This window comes from Crinia signifera, chromosome 1 (genome assembly GCF_055691185.1).
Source record: "Crinia signifera chromosome 1, ASM5569118v1, whole genome shotgun sequence".
NCBI classification, from domain to species: domain Eukaryota; kingdom Metazoa; phylum Chordata; class Amphibia; order Anura; family Myobatrachidae; genus Crinia; species Crinia signifera.
Window position 1 is genome coordinate 267,383,644 of NC_139217.1, and position 18,679 is coordinate 267,402,322.

The following is an 18,679-nucleotide window of genomic DNA, read 5'->3' on the forward strand; positions in this document are numbered from 1 at the left end:
CAGACCCCAAAACGTCATCATCTCTACTGCATCTACAGGGGTCCACCTAGCAAATGATGACGTGGGGTTTTGAGCAATAAACTGCTGGGCATATAAATTAGTTTGGTCCACCATTAAATTTATAAAATCATCAGAGAAAAATAATTTGAAAAAGTCAATTTCTCTGAGACCTGTTGAATCAAATTGGATTCCTGGGATGGCCAAAAACTCAGGAACCTGGGGCTCAAAATTGTCTGGTGGTGGGGTCCATACGAGATCAATTATTGGGGGGGGGTGTCTCAGCTGCTCTACGGGGGCGTCTTTGAGGGGGTCCCTCATCACTAGAGGAGGAAGAGGAGCTTAAGATGAATCCTTCAAATTCCCCGCTTGCCTCACTGGCTGTGTCAGAATCAGAGGCAAGCATGGCATATGCCTCCTCCGCTGAATACATTCTTCTGGATGACTGGGATGACATTTGGGATGACATTTGGGATGACATTTTTATTTTTGTGTTTCTGGTAGTGAAATGTTTCAACACGTGTATAGTGTAGGGGGGGTACAAACTTTATTTCAATGTAGTATGTAGTGTGTAGTGTGTATGTAGTGCAGAAAAAAAAAAAAAAAAAAGGTCCTGCGCCAAAAATTGAGCACAGATGTTGGTCAGTAACGTCCGTCACTGAACAGCGCTCAAAGGCAACAGGAATTTGATCAAAAAAATTTGATCAAAAAAAATTAAAAAAAGACCCCACAGCACCCTCAAAAAAAAAAAAAAAAGGTGATCAGTGATGCGACACTGATTACCAGTGAGGGGCAGCAGGTGCACAACCTTTGGTGCAACTGACAGGTATATATATAAAAAAAAAACCTGCACCCCCAAAAAGTTGCTGATCAGCACAGATATACTGATCAGCACAAAAGGGGGGGTAGCAGACACAAAAAGTGCGAATTATAACTCACCGATAATTCCTTTTCTTGTTAGAGATCCCATGGCAGCCATAACACTGGGATATCCTCCCTTCTCCTAGTTCAGACAGAATGTTTTTCAGGGACCGCCCACCTTGGGTATAATAGCCTCCTCCTCCCTCTCCTCTGTGTCTTTCGTTTGTCTCCGTCTCATCGGTTTCTGAAAAACACATATATCTGGGAGGGATCTAGATGGCTGCCATGGGATCTCTAACAAGAAAAGGAATTATCGGTGAGTTATAATTCGCACTTTTCTTTTACGATCCCCATGGCAGCCATAACACTGGGACATACCCAAGCTATCACAAAAGGGAGGGAGACCATGATATATGCACGTAAAATTTATTACTCTATTCAGTTAGTTTTCACTGATAGAGCTTCATTTAACACATGGTTCCCAAAGTGGGCAGTTGTTATATCCAGGGCATAATGCTTTGAGAACGTATGGGGCGACGACCATGTTGCCGCAAGGCAAATGTCCTTCACCGACGCTTTGGCCTTCTTAGCCCATGACGTTGAGATTGCCCTGGTAGAGTGTGCCTTTATGATAGAAGGTATTACTTTATCTTCCTGTTGATAGGCGTAGACTATCACTTCTCTGACCCATCTGGAGATGGTCTGCTTGGCTGGACACAAGCCCTTCCTTGGACCCTCTGGTATGATGAATAAGTGGTTTGTCTTCCTTATGCTGGCCGTTCTTTCCTTGTACGTGGAAATAGCTCGCACCAAGTCTAGCATATGCAAAGTCTTCTGCTCCTCAGTCTCTGGGTCTGGGAAGAAACTTGGTAATATTATATCCTGGTTTAGGTGGAAAGATGATATCACCTTTGGAAGGAAGTCCGGGTTCGTTCTTAAAACTACCCTGTCTGGGAAGATGACTAAGTAGGGTTCTTCAATCCATAAGGCCTGAAGTTCCCCAATCCTCCTTGCCGATGTTACCGCAATGAGAAACACCACCTTCCACACCAGGTACTTCATCGGAATTTCTGGTAAAGGTTCGAATGGTTGTTTTGCCAGAACTTGTAGTACTAGGTTCAAGTCCCATGGGGCTACTAGAGATCTTACCGGTGGACGCATCTTTCTCATGGCTCTAGCGAATCTCTTCACCATCTTTTCCTCCGCCAGACTACGGTCTAGCAGGATACTCAAGGCCGAGATTTGTGACTTAATCGTAGCCGTCGCTAGGCCCATCTTGAAGCCGTCCATCAGAAACTGTAGTACTTTTGAAGTCGGTATTTCGTGGAATTCTTCCTCAAAGCTTCCCCAGCTTAGGAATTTAAGCCAAGTTTTATAGTAGGCTAACGATGAGACCTTCTTCCTGGCCTCCAGCATCATCCCTACTACTTGGTTGGATAGATTGTACCTCTTCAGCACCTTCCGCTCAATTTCCATACCTTTAAGGAAAATATAGCTGGATCTGGATGACAGATTGGTCCTTGCGTCAGCAGGTCGGTCTGTACTGGTATGCTCCATGGTTCCTGTATCCTCATGTTGAGTACCTTTGAGAACCACGGTCTTCTGGGCCAGTGAGGTAGGATGATAATCACCTCCACCCTGTCTTCTGCTACTTTCTTCAGAACCCTGTCTATCATCGGGATAGGTGGAAATACGTATCCCAGCCTGAATTTCCATTTTATTGAAAAAGCGTCCATAGCTAGGGCTTGTGGGTGATAGAATTTGGAACAGAATTTCTTCACCTTTCTGTTGCCAAACGTCGCCATGAGGTCTATCTGTGGGAGACCAAATCTTGTCACAATTGAGTTGAATGTTGCTTTGCTTATCTCCCATTCTCCGGGAAGCACCTCCCTGCGACTTAGGAAGTCTGCTTGTACATTCTCTGCTCCCGGAATGTATACCGCTGATATTGACTGAAGATTCGCCTCTGCCCACGTCAGAATCTTCTCTGAGATCATCATCAGCCTCTTTGCTCTTGTGCCACCCTGGTGGTTTAGGTATGAGACTACAGTCCTGTTGTCTGACATGACTCTTAGGTGTGAACCTAGGATGGCATGGGACAGCCTCTCTATCGATCTCCAGACCGCTAGCAACTCCCTCACATTGGAGGATCTCTGACTCTCTTCTGTCGACCAGATTCCTTGCACCGATCTTGACTGAAGATGAGCACCCCAGCCCAACATACTTGCGTCTGTTGTCAGAATTAGGTACTCCGGGTTTTCCAGCTTTGTGTACTTTGCCTCCAAACCCCTTGTCCACCACAGTAGTGACCTTTTTGTCTTGTCGTGCAGGGACACAAGTTGCTTTTCGCTGCTCTTGTCTCTTGAATAGTGAAGAAACTGCCATTGGAGAGTTCTCATCCTCCACTGGGCCCATGGTATTACCTGGATGCACGATGCCATCATGCCTAGTAGTTGGAATACCTGACACAAAGGAGATCTCTTCTTCAGAAACAGTGACTTTGCTAGGTGATGGATCTTCACGCACCTCTCTACTGATAATGCCACCGCGAATTTTCCAGTGTCTATTCTCAACCCCAGAAACTGGATCTTTTGACCTGGGACCAGTTGGCTCTTCTCTAGGTTGATTATCCATCCGTGTCTCTGAAGGAAATTGATCGTTGTCTCGATGTCTTCTTGCACCCTTCTTTTGGATTCTCCTGTCACCAGAAGGTCGTCCAGGTATGGCCATATCTGGATCTTCTGCTGCCTCAACTCTGCCATTAGGGTCACCAACACCTTCGTAAATACTCTGGGCGATGTCTTGAGGCCAAAGGGAATGCATGTAAATTGGAAGTGACTTCCCATCACCGAAAATCGGAGAAATTTTCTGTCTTGAAGACACACTGGCACATGGTAGTAGGCATCTCGCAAGTCTATTGATGCTAAGAACTCGCCTTTCTTCAACCCCATCATAATTGACCTCACACATTCCATGCGGAATTTCAGAGTCTTTATCCATGTGTTGAGGTCCCTCAGATCCAAGATGGTCCTGAAACCACCTGTGCTCTTTTTCACTAAAAACAGGTTCGAGTAGAACCCTTTCCTTTTCTGAGTTTCTGGTACTGTTTCTATGGCTTCTATCTCCAGTAACTGCTGGATCTTCAATAGTAGCTCTTTCCTTTGTGTTATGTCTTTCGGAGTCTTTGAGACCAGGAACCTGTTGCAATAGGGCACTTTTACAAACTCTATCCTGTACCCATTGTTGACAATGTTCAGTACCCACCTGTCCCTTATGGTCTCTCTCCAGATCTCCGCAAATCTTAATAGTCTCGCTCCCACCTTCAGTGGGTAGTCATGACCTTCCCCCTCTCCGAAAGGACTGGCGGAAAGACTGCCTGGATGTACTGGCGCCGCCTCTTCTGAAGAACGGCCGCCCCGGCCTGTAGCTCTTCGCCTCTCTATAGCCCTGTTTGCCGACATTCGGAATAGGGAATTTATTTCTTTTGTCTTGGGGTAACCTGGTTGATTTCCCTCCAGACAGTTTCTGGATCATACTGTCCAGCTTAGAACCGAACAGGTAGGTACCTTCAAACGGGAGCGTGATCAGTCTATTCTTAGACCCTGCGTCCGCACTCCATGGTTTCAGCCATAAGGCTCGCCTTGCCGAAACGCCAGCTGCCATCGCTTTTGCTGCCAAAGAGACTGTGTCTAGAGAGGATTCGCATAAATATTCTATGCTCTTTTGCATGATCTCTACATTTTTAAGCAAGTATTGTTTTGAAATACGCTCCTCAATGTCAGTATGCAAGTTAGTTGACCACAGCCTAAGCGCTCTCACCACCGACGCTGTAGCCACACTTGCTTTGAGAGATGTAGCAGCTGTAGCATGCACTTTGCGTAAAGCATTCTCCATCTTTCGGTCCATCTGGACACAATTTCGGCAACTGCACCATCCACTTTAGGGACCAAACACCAATTGAGGAGCTCCTCATCCTTATATGGGTACATCTTTTCTAATCTATTATTTGTTCCTGTTCTCTTATCGATGTTTGACCATTCTTTGGTTATCAAGTCCCTAATCATCTTATGTACTGGGAAACACCTGTTCTTTTTAGCTTTGTCTTGAAACAACGGATTATCTTCCTCCGTGTCCACTGGCTCTTTAAAATTCATTGCTTTGTAGATCTTTTTTAGTAAACTTTCTACTATCTCTAGATTAAACGACCTGGAATCCTCAATTTCCCCAGGTTCATCCTCAGAATCCTCTTTTTCCCCGACTTCAGCTGGATAGTCGTCTATTTCTTGTGTTAACTCTGCTTGCTCTCTGGATCTCTTAGGATTTTGACTCTGTACAAACTCTTCCTTGGATACAAATGAATTCTTCATCCATTCCATCAAGTTTTTTAATACATCCGTTTGTTCCACTTGTTTAGTGATCTTTGACTGGGTTTGCAAGCATTTCCCACACACTGTGGCTTTGTCCACGGATGAGAATAGCATATCACAGGTCATGCAAGTACATGACACAACCTTCTTCTTTGCAGTCCTCTTTTTAGGCACAGGTGAAGAAGGCACACTATAATAAAAAGAATAATTACTATCTACTCTTAAAATAAACAATCTAATGCCCATAAAACCAGGGTTACCTCAATTGGGCATCATCAGGCTTAGGGGAAGAAGGTAACTCCATCTCTGACCAGCTTTAGCAGACTCCTGACACGAGTGACAGTCTGCTGGCAATACAGGTTTAAATAGCGCGCTTTAACCCTGCGCTCCCCGCTCTGGCCGCTCTGAAGCATAGCCATGTGGAACCAACACATCCAGCCGAGTACCCGGGGGATGATTTTAGCCTGTGCACCTGTGAGCACGCTGGGCGGAAGTGCGGCATCGGCGTGCTTCCGCCCCTTCTGCCTGCGGCGTTCCTATACCTTCTTTCGCCGCTCTGACTTCTGTAAGACAGCCAAGCCCCAGACGCTGCTGCGCCCGTGCTCCTGCTCCTGCTCGGTCTCCACGCCATTGAAAGCTTCCTGCCGCCTCCTACCCGCGTGCGCTCCGGCGCACTACAGGTACCAAGTAGCGCTGTCATGCTGGCAGCTGTTCTAGGCAGGTATACTTAGCTATATGGCAGGACCCAGTCCACACTCCTTTCAGCTCTTCTTCTTCCCGGGCAGCTACCCTTCAGCTGAGGCTGATTCTGAGGCACCCGTTTAAACAAAAATAAATACCCTGTACTGTCTAACTAACGGAGACAGAAAGAAAAGACACAGAGGAGAGGGAGGAGGAGGCTATTATACCCAAGGTGGGCGGTCCCTGAAAAACATTCTGTCTGAACTAGGAGAAGGGAGGATATCCCAGTGTTATGGCTGCCATGGGGATCGTAAAAGAAATATAGCACTCTCTATCACTCTCTGTCACTATCTCTCTCTATCTATCTCTCTATCTCTCACTATCTATCACTCTATGACACTGCAGCAGCAGCACTGACAGTTATATATATAAAAAAAAAACCTGCAGCCCCAAAAAGGGGGGGTAGCAGACACAAAATATAGCACTCTCTATCACTATCTCTCTATCTCTCACTATCTCTCACTATCTCTCACTATCTCTCACTATCTCTCACTATCTCTCACTATCTCTCACTATCTATCACTATCTATCACTATCTATCACTATCTATCACTATCTATCACTCTATGACACTGCAGCAGCAGCACTGACAGTTATATATATAAAAAAAAAACCTGCAGCCCCAAAAAGGGGGGGTAGCAGACACAAAATATAGCACTCTCTATCACTATCTCTCACTATCTCTCACTATCTATCACTATGACACTGCAGCAGCAGCACTGACAGTTATATATAAAAAAAAAACCTGCACCCCCAAAAAGGGGGGGTAGCAGACACAAAATATAGCACTCTCTGTCACTATCTCTCTATCTCTCTCTCTATCTCTCTCTATCTCTCTATCACACTGCAGCAGCAGCAGGAAGTCACAAGAAGTCAGATCCAGGAAGCATCCAGCACGCTACAAGCAGTGATCAGGTAATCAGGTAAGGTATTTGCAAGGATCAGGTAAGTATTTGCAAGGATCAGGTCAGTATCACGGCAGATAGGCACGGTGACCGCTCTGCACGCAATTCCAGACCGGAATGGCGTCTGCAGCGCAGTCACCGTTAGTTTAAATGTCGCGCCTTGGCTGTGATTGGTCCGTGGGTCCCACGGACCAATCACAGCCTTGGGGGCAGGTGGGGTGAGGTGTCGTCGTCACCGATGACCCCCTCATGTCCCCTGACGCCCGGCGGTGATTGACACCTGTGTTACCGAGCGTCTGATTCGCTGGTAACACAGGAAAACGCTGTGAATGGCTGTTCACACTGAACAGCCAATCACAGCGATCGCCGACGGGGGGCATGTCTGCTGTCAGGGACAGCAGACATCGTCCCTCTGTCACTGCGTCTCTAGACGCAGTGACAGTTTAAAGTCATGACGTACATTTATGCCATGTGTCGGGAAGTACATCCCGACCATGACGTAAATGTACGTCAAATGTCGGGAAGGGGTTAAACTCTTAAAAGCAAACCAAAAAAAAGAGAATAGCCCTCAATAAACATGTGCAAGGAAATAAAATGTTAAATACATTACCTTAAGTGCATAATCTTTCCCAGTGCCTATATCTTGAGCTTCATAGACAAAAGCAAATCCTCCTGAGAAAAACAAAACAAACACACTGATTACAAAAAAGCATAATCAGTTTTCTTCTTCTATTACACAATAACATTATCAATAGTAACACACAAAATTTAATTTTAACTGAAGTGTTTTTTTTTGGAGCCCTCCTCATGTTCTAATTTAGAGTTTCCAAAACTCCACCATTACAGTGCAGGCTTTACCAATTCCATATGGTTAACCCGAATTTACTGAGGTACTAACTACATCACACACGAGGAAGCCCCACAGGCAAAAAACAGCTGTCTAAAACCGTAGATACCCACTGTGCCCGGCGAGGATCCCCTAGCCAACACCAGGATGACAGTCAGCAGCTTCCAGCATTACATTCCTTGTGTCACATGCAGCTGGTAACCTTTCTTTTCTCCCCCCTTCCTTTTACCACACCTTTTTTCCAGGGCTACTGTGACTTAAAGCATTACACTGTCTTATATAATCACTACTACTGCCTGCCTATATACTTATTTACTATGTCCTCAGCCGCAGAGATATCGCTCATCCCTCACCAATACTATTTGGCAGTGGCGGATTCAGGGGGGGGGGGGGCACCCGGGCACGTGCCCCCCTGTCATTTCATTTTGTAGCTGAGGACCAGGGCTTTCCAACGAGCCCAGCCCCGTGTCTCTAGCCCCTCGGGAACCAGAGATATCGCCTGGCAAAGCTGTAACGTTTTTTCCCCATAGGATAATATGGGACCCGTCAATTCCGACCCCCACCCGGTTCCGACGGCTGCCATCACAGAAGCTTGGGTTGATCTCATTCAATTCCAAATAGCTGGCCCTTCAATATGATACCGGGCTGGTCCATATCGGTCAATCGGTTCCAGAGATATTGCGTGTAAACCAATTTTTTTTTTTAAATGTCATTTTCATGGCTGTTCATGTTCTTTGAGGGCAGATTACTCTGGAACCAAAAGTTCCAGTTTCACTGGACCAAAATCATTCAAAGCCCACTCAAAAGTTCTTCAATATGATACTGGTCTCATGTAAATGGGTCAGTTGGTTCCGAAGATATAGCCGGTTAAATGGGGGAGGGGTGGTTTTCTCTCCCCCTCACAACAGAAAATGCAGGGACTAGGCTGGTGTAAAAGGGGCCAACCTAGGAATGCATTTTCTGGTGTGAAAGGGGTATTATTTCAAATAGCCAGGACCTCTGAATGCAGCCAGGCTCTGCCACTGTCAGTGGCTATCACTTCTGCCTGGCGGCGGCTGTCCCCATTTACCGCAAGCATGTATTCCCCCTTGGCAATGAGCATGTAATCCCACATGGCAACGATCATGGAACCTCTGGCAATGAGCATGTATATAAGCAGCACTTATGTAGCATAATTTTTCAATAGGCATTATGGTGTTTGGCATAATACATAATGGACATAATGGCGTGTAAATTAATGTGTAATGGACATTATGGTGTAAATGTGTAATGCGCACCTTTGGTCGACAATATCCCTGTTTATGAAGTGTATTGTGAATTTTGGCTCAATCCATGTGGCATTATGTGAATTTTGGCTCAATCCGTGTGGCATTATGTGAATTTTGGCTCAATCCGTGTGGCATTATGTGAATTTTGGCTCAATCCATGTGGAATTATGTGAATTTTGGCTCAATCCGTGTGGCATTATGTGAATTTTGGCTCAATCCGTATGACATTTTATGAAGTTGGCTCAATCCGTGTGGCATTATGTGAATTTTGACACAATCCATGTGGCATTATGTGAATTTTGGCTCAATCCATGTGCCATTATTTGAATTTTGGCTCAATCCATGTGGCCTTATGTGAATTTTGGCTCAATCCATTTGGCATCACGTGTAAGGGGCAAGTATAATGGGGTCTAGTATTTTGTTTCATAATGTGTAGAAGTTGTATATGGTAATGTACACCCCTTTTTTAGTGGCCACACCCCCTTTTCCGGAGCGCGCCTTCGGCGCGCACACAACTACATCCTTCACTTTTGTCGCCATGGTGGGCCTGCTTTCTTTAAATGCCAGGGCCTATTTTTAATCCCATTCCCACCCTCTCTCTGCCGCTCTCTTAGCAAGTACACTGGCACCACTAACACCGCCCCTCCCCCCACCTAAACCATCTTTTATTATGGTGCCCCCCCTGTCATTTTATCCTGGATCCGCCCCTGCTATTTGGCATGGTAGAGAAAGCAGCATATCAATATGCAGTATGGGACAGTACCTACCTTTTCTATCAAACACCCCTTAAGGCTTAAGGTACTCTTATCCTTACGCTACACAGTGTGTTACCCTGCATTCAGTATAAAGACAGCAGATACCGGTTTACCCTGACCCTGGTGGTACATGCAGATTCGTCTGGTCATCCATGTAGTAGGTGTTGCTACAGGATACCAAAAGACATCCGAAACGGATAGGCAATTAGACAAAAAGCAGCAGCTACACTAATTGCAGTTGCTTCTAACCTGTTCATTTGTATTCTCTCTCCTACTAATGCAGAACAACCTGCCAGTGAGAATTGTGAATTTCCCATGAAACAATACCCAGTTTTTGAATACCTGAAATGCCTATTTGCTTGTTCTACTCATTCTCATAAAAATGTAAGGTCATCTCTTATGCTACCACGGGCAGTACGGATGGTGTAATGGTTAGCATTATTGCCTCACAGCACTGAGTTCATAGGTTTGATTTCCCCCCATGGCCCTAACTGTGCGGAGTTTGTATATTCTCCCCGTACTTGCGTGGGTTTCCTCCGGGTTCCTCCCACAATCCAAAAATATACTGGTAGGCTAATTGGCTCCCAACAAATTAACCCAAGAATGCCTGTGTGTGTGCGTGAACATGTGGTAGGGAATGTAGATTGTAAGCTCCACTGGGGCAGGGACTGATGAGAATGTTCAAATATTCTCTGTAAAGCGCAGCGGAATATGTATGCGATATATAAGAAACTGGTAATAAAATAAAAAATATCAGCAGAAACCCCCTTTCACAGCAGGAACTCTGCTAGGTGTCAAGGTAGCTGGTTTCTTTTGAAGTCAAGTAAAAGAGGCTTCTGGGAAGAATATTGTATATCCTTTGTCTGGAACCATGAAAACTGTATTCAAGTATGTGATCTCAGGCATTCATGTAAAATGGCACGGACGGTGTAATGGTTAGCATTACTGCCTTACAGCACGGAGGTCATGGGTTTGATTCCCACCATGAGTTTGTATATTCTCCCTGGTACTCCCATTTCCTTGCACAATACAAAAATATACTGGTAGGTTAATGGACACCCAACAAAAATTAACCCTAGAATGTCTATGTGTGCATGTACAACATTTTAGAGAAAATGGGTCACTGTCCTTTACTCCCATCCATTATCAGATTTTTTTTTTCACAACAGACCAATTGGACAGATAAATCTTTAGGTGTGTACCCAGGTCCTGAAAGAATTAAGCTCAATCCTTCAGGTGCAAACTCGTTGCTCGCTGTGGCGGCATGTCCAGTGTGATTTGACAAGTAACCACACAATGTATACCTAGCACTGTTTTTCTAATAGATTAATCATGGTTCCCAAATGGTGTGCTTAGGGGTGCCTCGGGACTCTTGCAGGTGTGCCCTGTGTATGTGGACCAGGACCAAAACAAATTCAATGCGATAGGCAAAACCAGTTCTAGTAGCTGCCAATCAAAAACATGTGGCCAATTTGAACAACAACTATGTTCACCACTACATAACTGGACCCAAGGGTGACAGGTAAGCACCCTTTACATAATTCAATATACTTTAAGACTAGTGGTGCCTTGAAATAATGCTGATAGACAAAAGAAAAACATAGTGAAAGTGCATTGCTGGATTCTAACATGTGACCCATAGCAGGAATATTCTAAAGGCCCCCATACATTAGGCGGGTTGGGATCATTTGGTCTACAGCATGATGGTTGACAGTCATTAGGGCGACACCATTAGGTCGACATGGGGTTTTTCAGGGGTTTTTTTTTTAAATGCACCGCATCCCCTATGCGTCTGGCACACTATTTTATTCTCCCACCACGCCCTATTGGATGGTAGGGTATGAAATACCACCTGTCGGCACAGGTCAGCTCAGAAAACAGTGAAAAACCCCATGTAGACCATTTCACTGTCGACCTAGACACTTTTGAACTAACGACCTGTCGAACTAGAACCATGTCGACCTAATGGTGTCGACCAAATGACCGCATCCCCATTAGGCGGACAAGTCTGACCTAATTTCCCCTGAGCTGCCCCGGCAGCTGCCTGGCAGAGCTCACTAATGGCACTTGATGTGCCATTTTTTACATGGGATAAATCACATGTGAGTTATCCCATGTAATTCCTGGGGAGCTGCAGGGGCAGGAGGTACGGGCTGCGTGAAGCATCCAGGGTCTGTGGATGCAGCGGCAGGGTGGGCAATCCACAGTGTCTGTGAAGCATTGAGCAGACACTGTGGACAGCGGAGTCAGAATGTGAATTTTTTTTCTAAAGATAGGCCTGCTGCTGATTGCTTGCTCTCAGCCAATCAGTGGCAGGCCCATCTTTTGAATTTATTTTTCACTTTCTGCCACCGCTGTCCACACATCGCTTCCCGGACACTGCGGACTGCCCGTCCTGCCACTAAACCCACAGATCCATGGTGCTTCAAGGAGCACATTGCACAAACAAGCCATTTGACACCCTGTAAAAGCATCCAGTACCTTCCTTAGCAATAACAGACTTCTATATCATTCTGCTAATGAAGTTGTCACTTTCTGGGGTCCAGGAGGTCTTCCCAATGTTTCCAGATAGCATTATGTTGAAAATGGGTGCTACTTTGCTGCAAGCACTGCTTATTTATTTGACATTTCTAATTGGCTCTCGCATTTCTTGGGTATGCACATATGTGCAGTCTGGGAGTTTCATGAAACATGCATTTGGAGACTGGACAGACCACTAAAACTTTAACATGTAGCAACAAAAGATATTTAGATAAAGTCATAGTGGAGTATTATATCCTGACAAGGTTCCATTCGACAATGTTGGCCATAATATTTTATATATACACACAAAATTTTCTGTAACTGGACATACATTAAAAGTTATTTATATGAAGGCAGAAAATAAATCCTGCACGTAGGCAAACCTCAGTACTTTGCTTTCCCTATAACCCAGTGTTAGAAGCAGGGTCATTAATGTAGCTCAGTTTTCCTGAAGCACAGAGCATCATGTATAAGCCTCACAAAACTCCTTTGTATTGTACTCAACCCTTACATTTCTAAACACTGCTGGATAAATTTACTAAAGCTTCTAGAATTGAGAAGAGGTGATGTTGCCCATAGCAACCATTCAGATTCTGTCTTAATTTCTTTATTGAATTCTTCAAAATGATAGTGTTCCCGCTAGGCTTATTTCACAGGGCGCTGCTCCCTGTCCCTTTAAGAACTGCCAGTTTTTGGCCGCCCTGCACCCTGCAGTTAATAAGTTAATAGTCACCCTGCACAGTTAATGGCTGCCGCCGTTAATAGCCGCCCTCCCCAGCCATTGCCATGCTTCTAGTCTCCGCCCCCTACCGCACTCACAGTGTACGCTGCTGAGCACGGCAGCAACCCCTCAGCCCTTCAGTCTCCGCCCTCATTTCTAGTCTCTGCCCCCTGCTGCACTCAGTGTAAGCTGCCGAGCGTGGCAGCAACCCCCTCAGCCCTGCAGTCTCCGCCTCAGCCCTGGCACGGTGACTGACGGCGTCTATCAATTTCTCCTTCTTCCTGCATGCGGACCATTGGTCTGCTGAGGGTCTGGTGATACAGGAGGGCTGTGTTTGCTTCTCCTGCCGAAGCAACCCCAGCCCTTCTGGAGTCCTGTGTAAATCTAGAAAAGCAGATGCCAGGGAGGATCATCAGGGCGGCCATATTTACACAGCTCCGCACTGTGGGGTGGGTCAGCTTCTGTCAGTAGCTTCTCCCCCTGTGTTCTGGGCTAATAAAGTCTGTTCACGGGTAAGTGCTTCAGTTAACACATCCAGTTTACACAAACTGACAGCTAGTTTAGTATAGACAGTCAGTTTGTGGAACTACATGTCCAAGCATGTCTTTCAACGCATGCTGGGACATGTAGTTCCACACCACCTGGAGGGCCAGAGTTTGAAAACCTATTGTGATACTGTTAAATAATCTCCAATCGGGATGCCAGCGTTCAGGATACTTGCTCTTTTAAATTAAAATGTGCCTTCCTGACTGAAAAATGTGCCCTTCCTGTGGTCAGCACCCTCCCCTAAAAAATTCTAGAGTGAACACTATGATAGACATCATTGGATTGGTTGCTACAGCAGCATAACCTCTTAATTTTTAGAAGCATCAACAACTTTGTCTCCACAGTGAGCAAAACAAACCGTTATTTCTCAATCCTTGCGCTCTAGTTATACCAAAGTGGCTTATGCTTAAATGAAATGTAACTATTGTGCTTGTGCCTTTGTGATTTTTCATGTGCATCATACAGTATCCCATGCATTCATGCAAACTGCATTTTTGCACAGCAAAAGGTGGTGTAGCAATAATACAAATAACATTGTCAAGCAATATGCACTTGTCAGTTAGATCTTCCAATCAGGGACTTCTGGAGGGGAGTTTCACAAAAAAAAAAAAAAAAATACAATATAAAAGACCTAAATGAAACACGTGCTTTTTAAGCAAAAGATGGATTTTATCCTGATATTGAGTCTTTAGGTAAATATGAGGGATAGTAACAGTACACACACAGAAAACATAAATATTGTTTAACATACAGCTTTTTTAATTATTGAACGTTATTAGCAAAAAATAAAAGACAATACATTCTGTATAGGAGAAAATAATCTGAAAACGGACATAATTCAAATTTTCCAACTACTTTAAAGGCCTGCATCAGAGATGGCCAAACGGTTGATCGCACAGCTTCCGCCAGTAGAATTCCTGCTGAAGCCTCTGAGAAGTTCTCGAAGGCTTCAGTGATCCCAGTGATGCAGTGCGTGCACCGCAAGTGAGGCGCGTGTTACAACCAGCAGGAAGCTCAGCAGTGGCAGGAGCGCTCAGTGTCAGCGGGTTAGCTCAGCGGCAGGCCAGTAAGCAGGACTCAAGCAGACAAGATCCTGACAGCTATAAATTAAGTGGGGACATAGTCCACAGGTTTTTTTTTCTTCTATATGCTGTTATGCAGTAGGAAGGGAATTATTTGTTTGTCCCAGTTGCTGCCTGTGATGAAGTTTTGCACCCCCCTTAAAAATAGCAACTAGGATGATCTTACAACACTTGTGAAGAGACCTCGTTCCCCCTCCCAACGCATAACAGAATAGTGGCGCAGCCCCGCGTGGCAGAGCGTGAATCGTGCCGCAGCCCCGCGTGGCAGAGCGTGAATCGTGCCGCAGCCCCGCGTGGCAGAGCGTGAATCGTGCCGCAGCCCCGCGTGGCAGAGCGTGAATCGTGCCGCAGCCCCGCGTGGCAGAGCGTGAATCGTGCCGCAGCCCCGCGTGGCAGAGCGTGAATCGTGCCGCAGCCCCGCGTGGCAGAGCGTGAATCGTGCCGCAGCCCCGCGTGGCAGAGCGTGAATCGTGCCGCAGCCCCGCGTGGCATACTGTAATGTGAATTTTAGCTTATTTCCATGTTGCATAATGTGTAAGGGTCGTATTAAACTGGGAGGGGAATATTTTGCACAGGCGCAGATGTCGGTAGATCACCAGTAATTAAGCATATAAAAAATAGATCCGGGTTACAAAAGTCCGGCCACCCCTGGCCTACATGATACACTATTTCATTAACCCTAAAGCAGCCTTAGCACCCACATATCACTCATCATAAATTGTTATGTACCATCCCACAAGCCCACCACTCACTGGCTAATCTAGTCTAAAAATACATCCCTCCTCAACTGGTGTCCACGGAGGAAGGAGGGAAGAAAGGTGTGCAGCATACACTCCACCCCCAATTGCAGGCGCTGACTGGCTTTCCCATATGGTAGGAAGAGGAGGGCATTGCCTTATTTTGAACAAAGCAGTGAAGTTGTCAGACGGGCACAGAGGGGATATGGGTTATATGGTCGACTTCATGAAGGTCGACATACATTAGGTCTCGAATGTCGAGATGGACACCTATGTGTACCGCAACCCCTCGTATGGCTCGCCATGTTTCTGGCACGGTACAAATACTTCATTCTCCGACAACGCTGACGTGGATGGTAGGGTATGAAATACCCCGTGTCGGCACAAGGGAGTGAAAACTCATGTTGACCTTTTGACTGTCAACCTGCCCATTGTCGGCCTAATGTTTGTTTCAACTTTCTGACCCTGTTGACCTTAGCCATGTCGACCTAATCCTTGTTGACCTTCAGTGGTTGACCTAAAGACCGTATCCCCACAGAAGAACAGGGCATTGAGCTCAAATCAGCGCCATGTTTTATAAAACCTTTCAAATATGGATAACGTGTATTTTCGTCTTAAAAAAACCCTAACAAAACTACAGGATTTCAGAAACAAGTATACAGCAAGTGAAGTTTCTATTGTGAGTGGAGACACTTTCTAAAACACAGAAGGCAGGACCCTTTAGCCCACTGCAGACATGGCAGAATAACAGACTGCACATTGTTCTTACATTTCCTGTGAAGCCAAGACAAATACCTCAAAATCAGCCAAGTTATGTGAACGCTGCCATACATACTTGTTATTGTGGTAGCTTGATTAATAACAGTTCGTTATATTGAGTGCTGCGTTAAAGGTGATGCAGCTCCATTTGTGAATGTGTGTGATTTTCTGTGTAATTAGACATGACACATAGGCCCTTATTCTGGTTGACTCGCAAGTCTGTGAGTTTCACAGCCTTGTGAGTCAACCAAGAGCCGCCGGCATAATCATTCTTTCGCAGCTTTGGGTGCGGGGGAAAAATCATCTCGATGGTCGGCGACTAACAAATGATTTTTTCAACGCTCGCAGATCTGAGACACCTCTATGGTGAATCAGACATGCGGGCTCCCTGTGCAAGGACAGGGTGGGCAGCTGATTGCTCACCCATACGAAAGCGACCGATTGAATCCAAACCATCCTCATAATCTTTGCAAGAACATTCACAATAGAGAGCATTTAGGAAACCTGGCACACAATTTACCTACTCTAATTTTTTTTTAGTAGATTTTTAATCTAATAGGTTACAACACCTTTTTATTCTTGCACCAGCTTTCATAAATACCTCCCAATATTTAATCAAATAAATCTTTTTAATAAAAGTTGGTATATATGGGCATAATTTGTGTTAATTCATAAAAGAACAGGAACGATTCTGTCACACTGGTACATTTCTTAAGGAGCCCCACCTACTACTGCATTGTTCTTTTGTTAAACAAACAAAATGTGATACTTTGCTACAAAACATGAATCATAGTTTACAGGTGAATGTTACACAATATCCCTCATTCGATTATATCCCCCAGTGAACTGCAATAACATTTATGCAAAGCATTTTACCAAAATTCCAGAAAGGATTTATGCACCAGGAGGGAGCTTCTGGAGCAATTAACCACAGCGAGCTGTTAATCACAACTAGTAGATTTCTGCTTCTCCCAACAAAACTAGGATAGTGATGCTGTGTTGTGCCCTAGGGTGGCTCAAGCAGCATCGCGGTGGGGCACTTAGAGGGAAAAAGTGGTTAACGCAACTAAACCACCAATACCGACATTTTCTATCAGTTTCTGAATGTGATGACACACACACACACACACACAACAATACTAACAAAGACTTATGCTGTGTACACACTTGTACAATGTGCATGAGATTTTGACTATATAGTCAAAATCTCATCTGGATCTCATGCAGATCACACAGGTTTTAACCCTTGCGATCCCGATGTGCGCTCCCGTATCGCAGCCAGAAAGTCTTGGCTGCATAGACTATATATTGCAGATCTGCACTATGTAGTCTAAATTGTATGCAGATAGTCTAAATTGTATATATTGTATGCAGATAGTCCAAATTGTAATATAGTCATGATTGTACAAGTGTGTACACACCATAACAACTATTACCCGTTTTCCACCAGGATGTCCCAGGATTCTTTTATCTGGATATTTGTTGGATCATACCTGGCTTAGACCCCATTTCCACTGCACAGAAGTCCCAGGTTTTTCCACTGAACCCTAGTAAACCCACCAAAACCGGTGAGTGCCATTTTATACTGCTTTTACATTGCAACCATGCTTTCAACCCGTTTTTGTAAACATTTCATCAAATGGGTCAAAAGCCAGTTAAACCCCTTTCATATTGCATGTTGTAACCAGTATATTACGGTTTCAATACCGTTTTTGTACCTTTCACATTCAACCCGTTTCGCCCATAAAAAAAATGCTTATTTGCAGTAAAACTCTGTTGTGCACTGCTTGTGGGCGGTGACAACATGCAGGAAGACAACCAATGACCCTTGTGCAAATTTATCATGTGTAGTAAAAACCGGTTCTGGGCCGTTCAGACTGCAGGAGAAACGGCCTAGAACGGTGTAGGATCCTGCTTTTAAAACGTTTTCAAATGCCAGTTTTCTGTAACTGGTAAATTGACTGGGGACCTTCACATTGCAGCTGGTACCGTTTCAAAATGCTGAAAAAAACGGCAATATACCGGCTTACAAGTGCAATGTGAAAGGGGTATAAAATGCTTTCCTCAACAGCTTTTGGATTTGCCCATGTATAAAATGGAATCGGTACATCTGTCAGAATGAACTTAGGTCTACAGTCATTAGGTCGACCCCATTAGGTCAACTGGCTGGAAGGTCGACCTGATTTAAGATCGACATGGGCCAAGGTCGACATGGGCCAAGGTCGACATGGCTTAAGGTAGAATTTGCATAAATGTCGACATGAGGAAGGTCGACTGGTCATAATGTCGACATGGGGTTTTCACTGTTTTTTAATCCAGATGTCGACATGGACACAGTTGGCAATGAGAATCGGCCCCTTACTTCGCTCGCAATGCATCGGGCACGGTGGCTCGCTTCGCTCGCCACGGCTTTAATAACCTCCTCCAAGCCCTAGTGGATGGTAGGGCATGAAATACCACCTGTCTGCACATGTCCGCTCAAAAAACAGTGAAAAACCTCATGTCGACCTTATGACCAGTCGACCTTCCTCATGTCGACCTTTATGCAAATTCGACCTTAAGTCATGTCG

At 45.1% G+C, this 18,679-nt stretch overlaps 1 protein-coding gene across 2 annotated transcripts in view; it reads right to left on the reverse strand.

Moving 5' to 3' along the window:
- The window catches only part of GAK (cyclin G associated kinase), a 104,583-nt gene that overhangs the window by 81,736 nt on the left and 4,168 nt on the right, over window positions 1-18,679 (reverse strand). For both annotated transcript variants that reach the window (XM_083183291.1, XM_083183300.1), the window contains exon 2: window positions 7,482-7,543. In XM_083183291.1, the coding sequence (XP_083039417.1) occupies window positions 7,482-7,543 (62 nt within the window). The remainder of the gene's footprint in view (window positions 1-7,481; window positions 7,544-18,679) is intronic.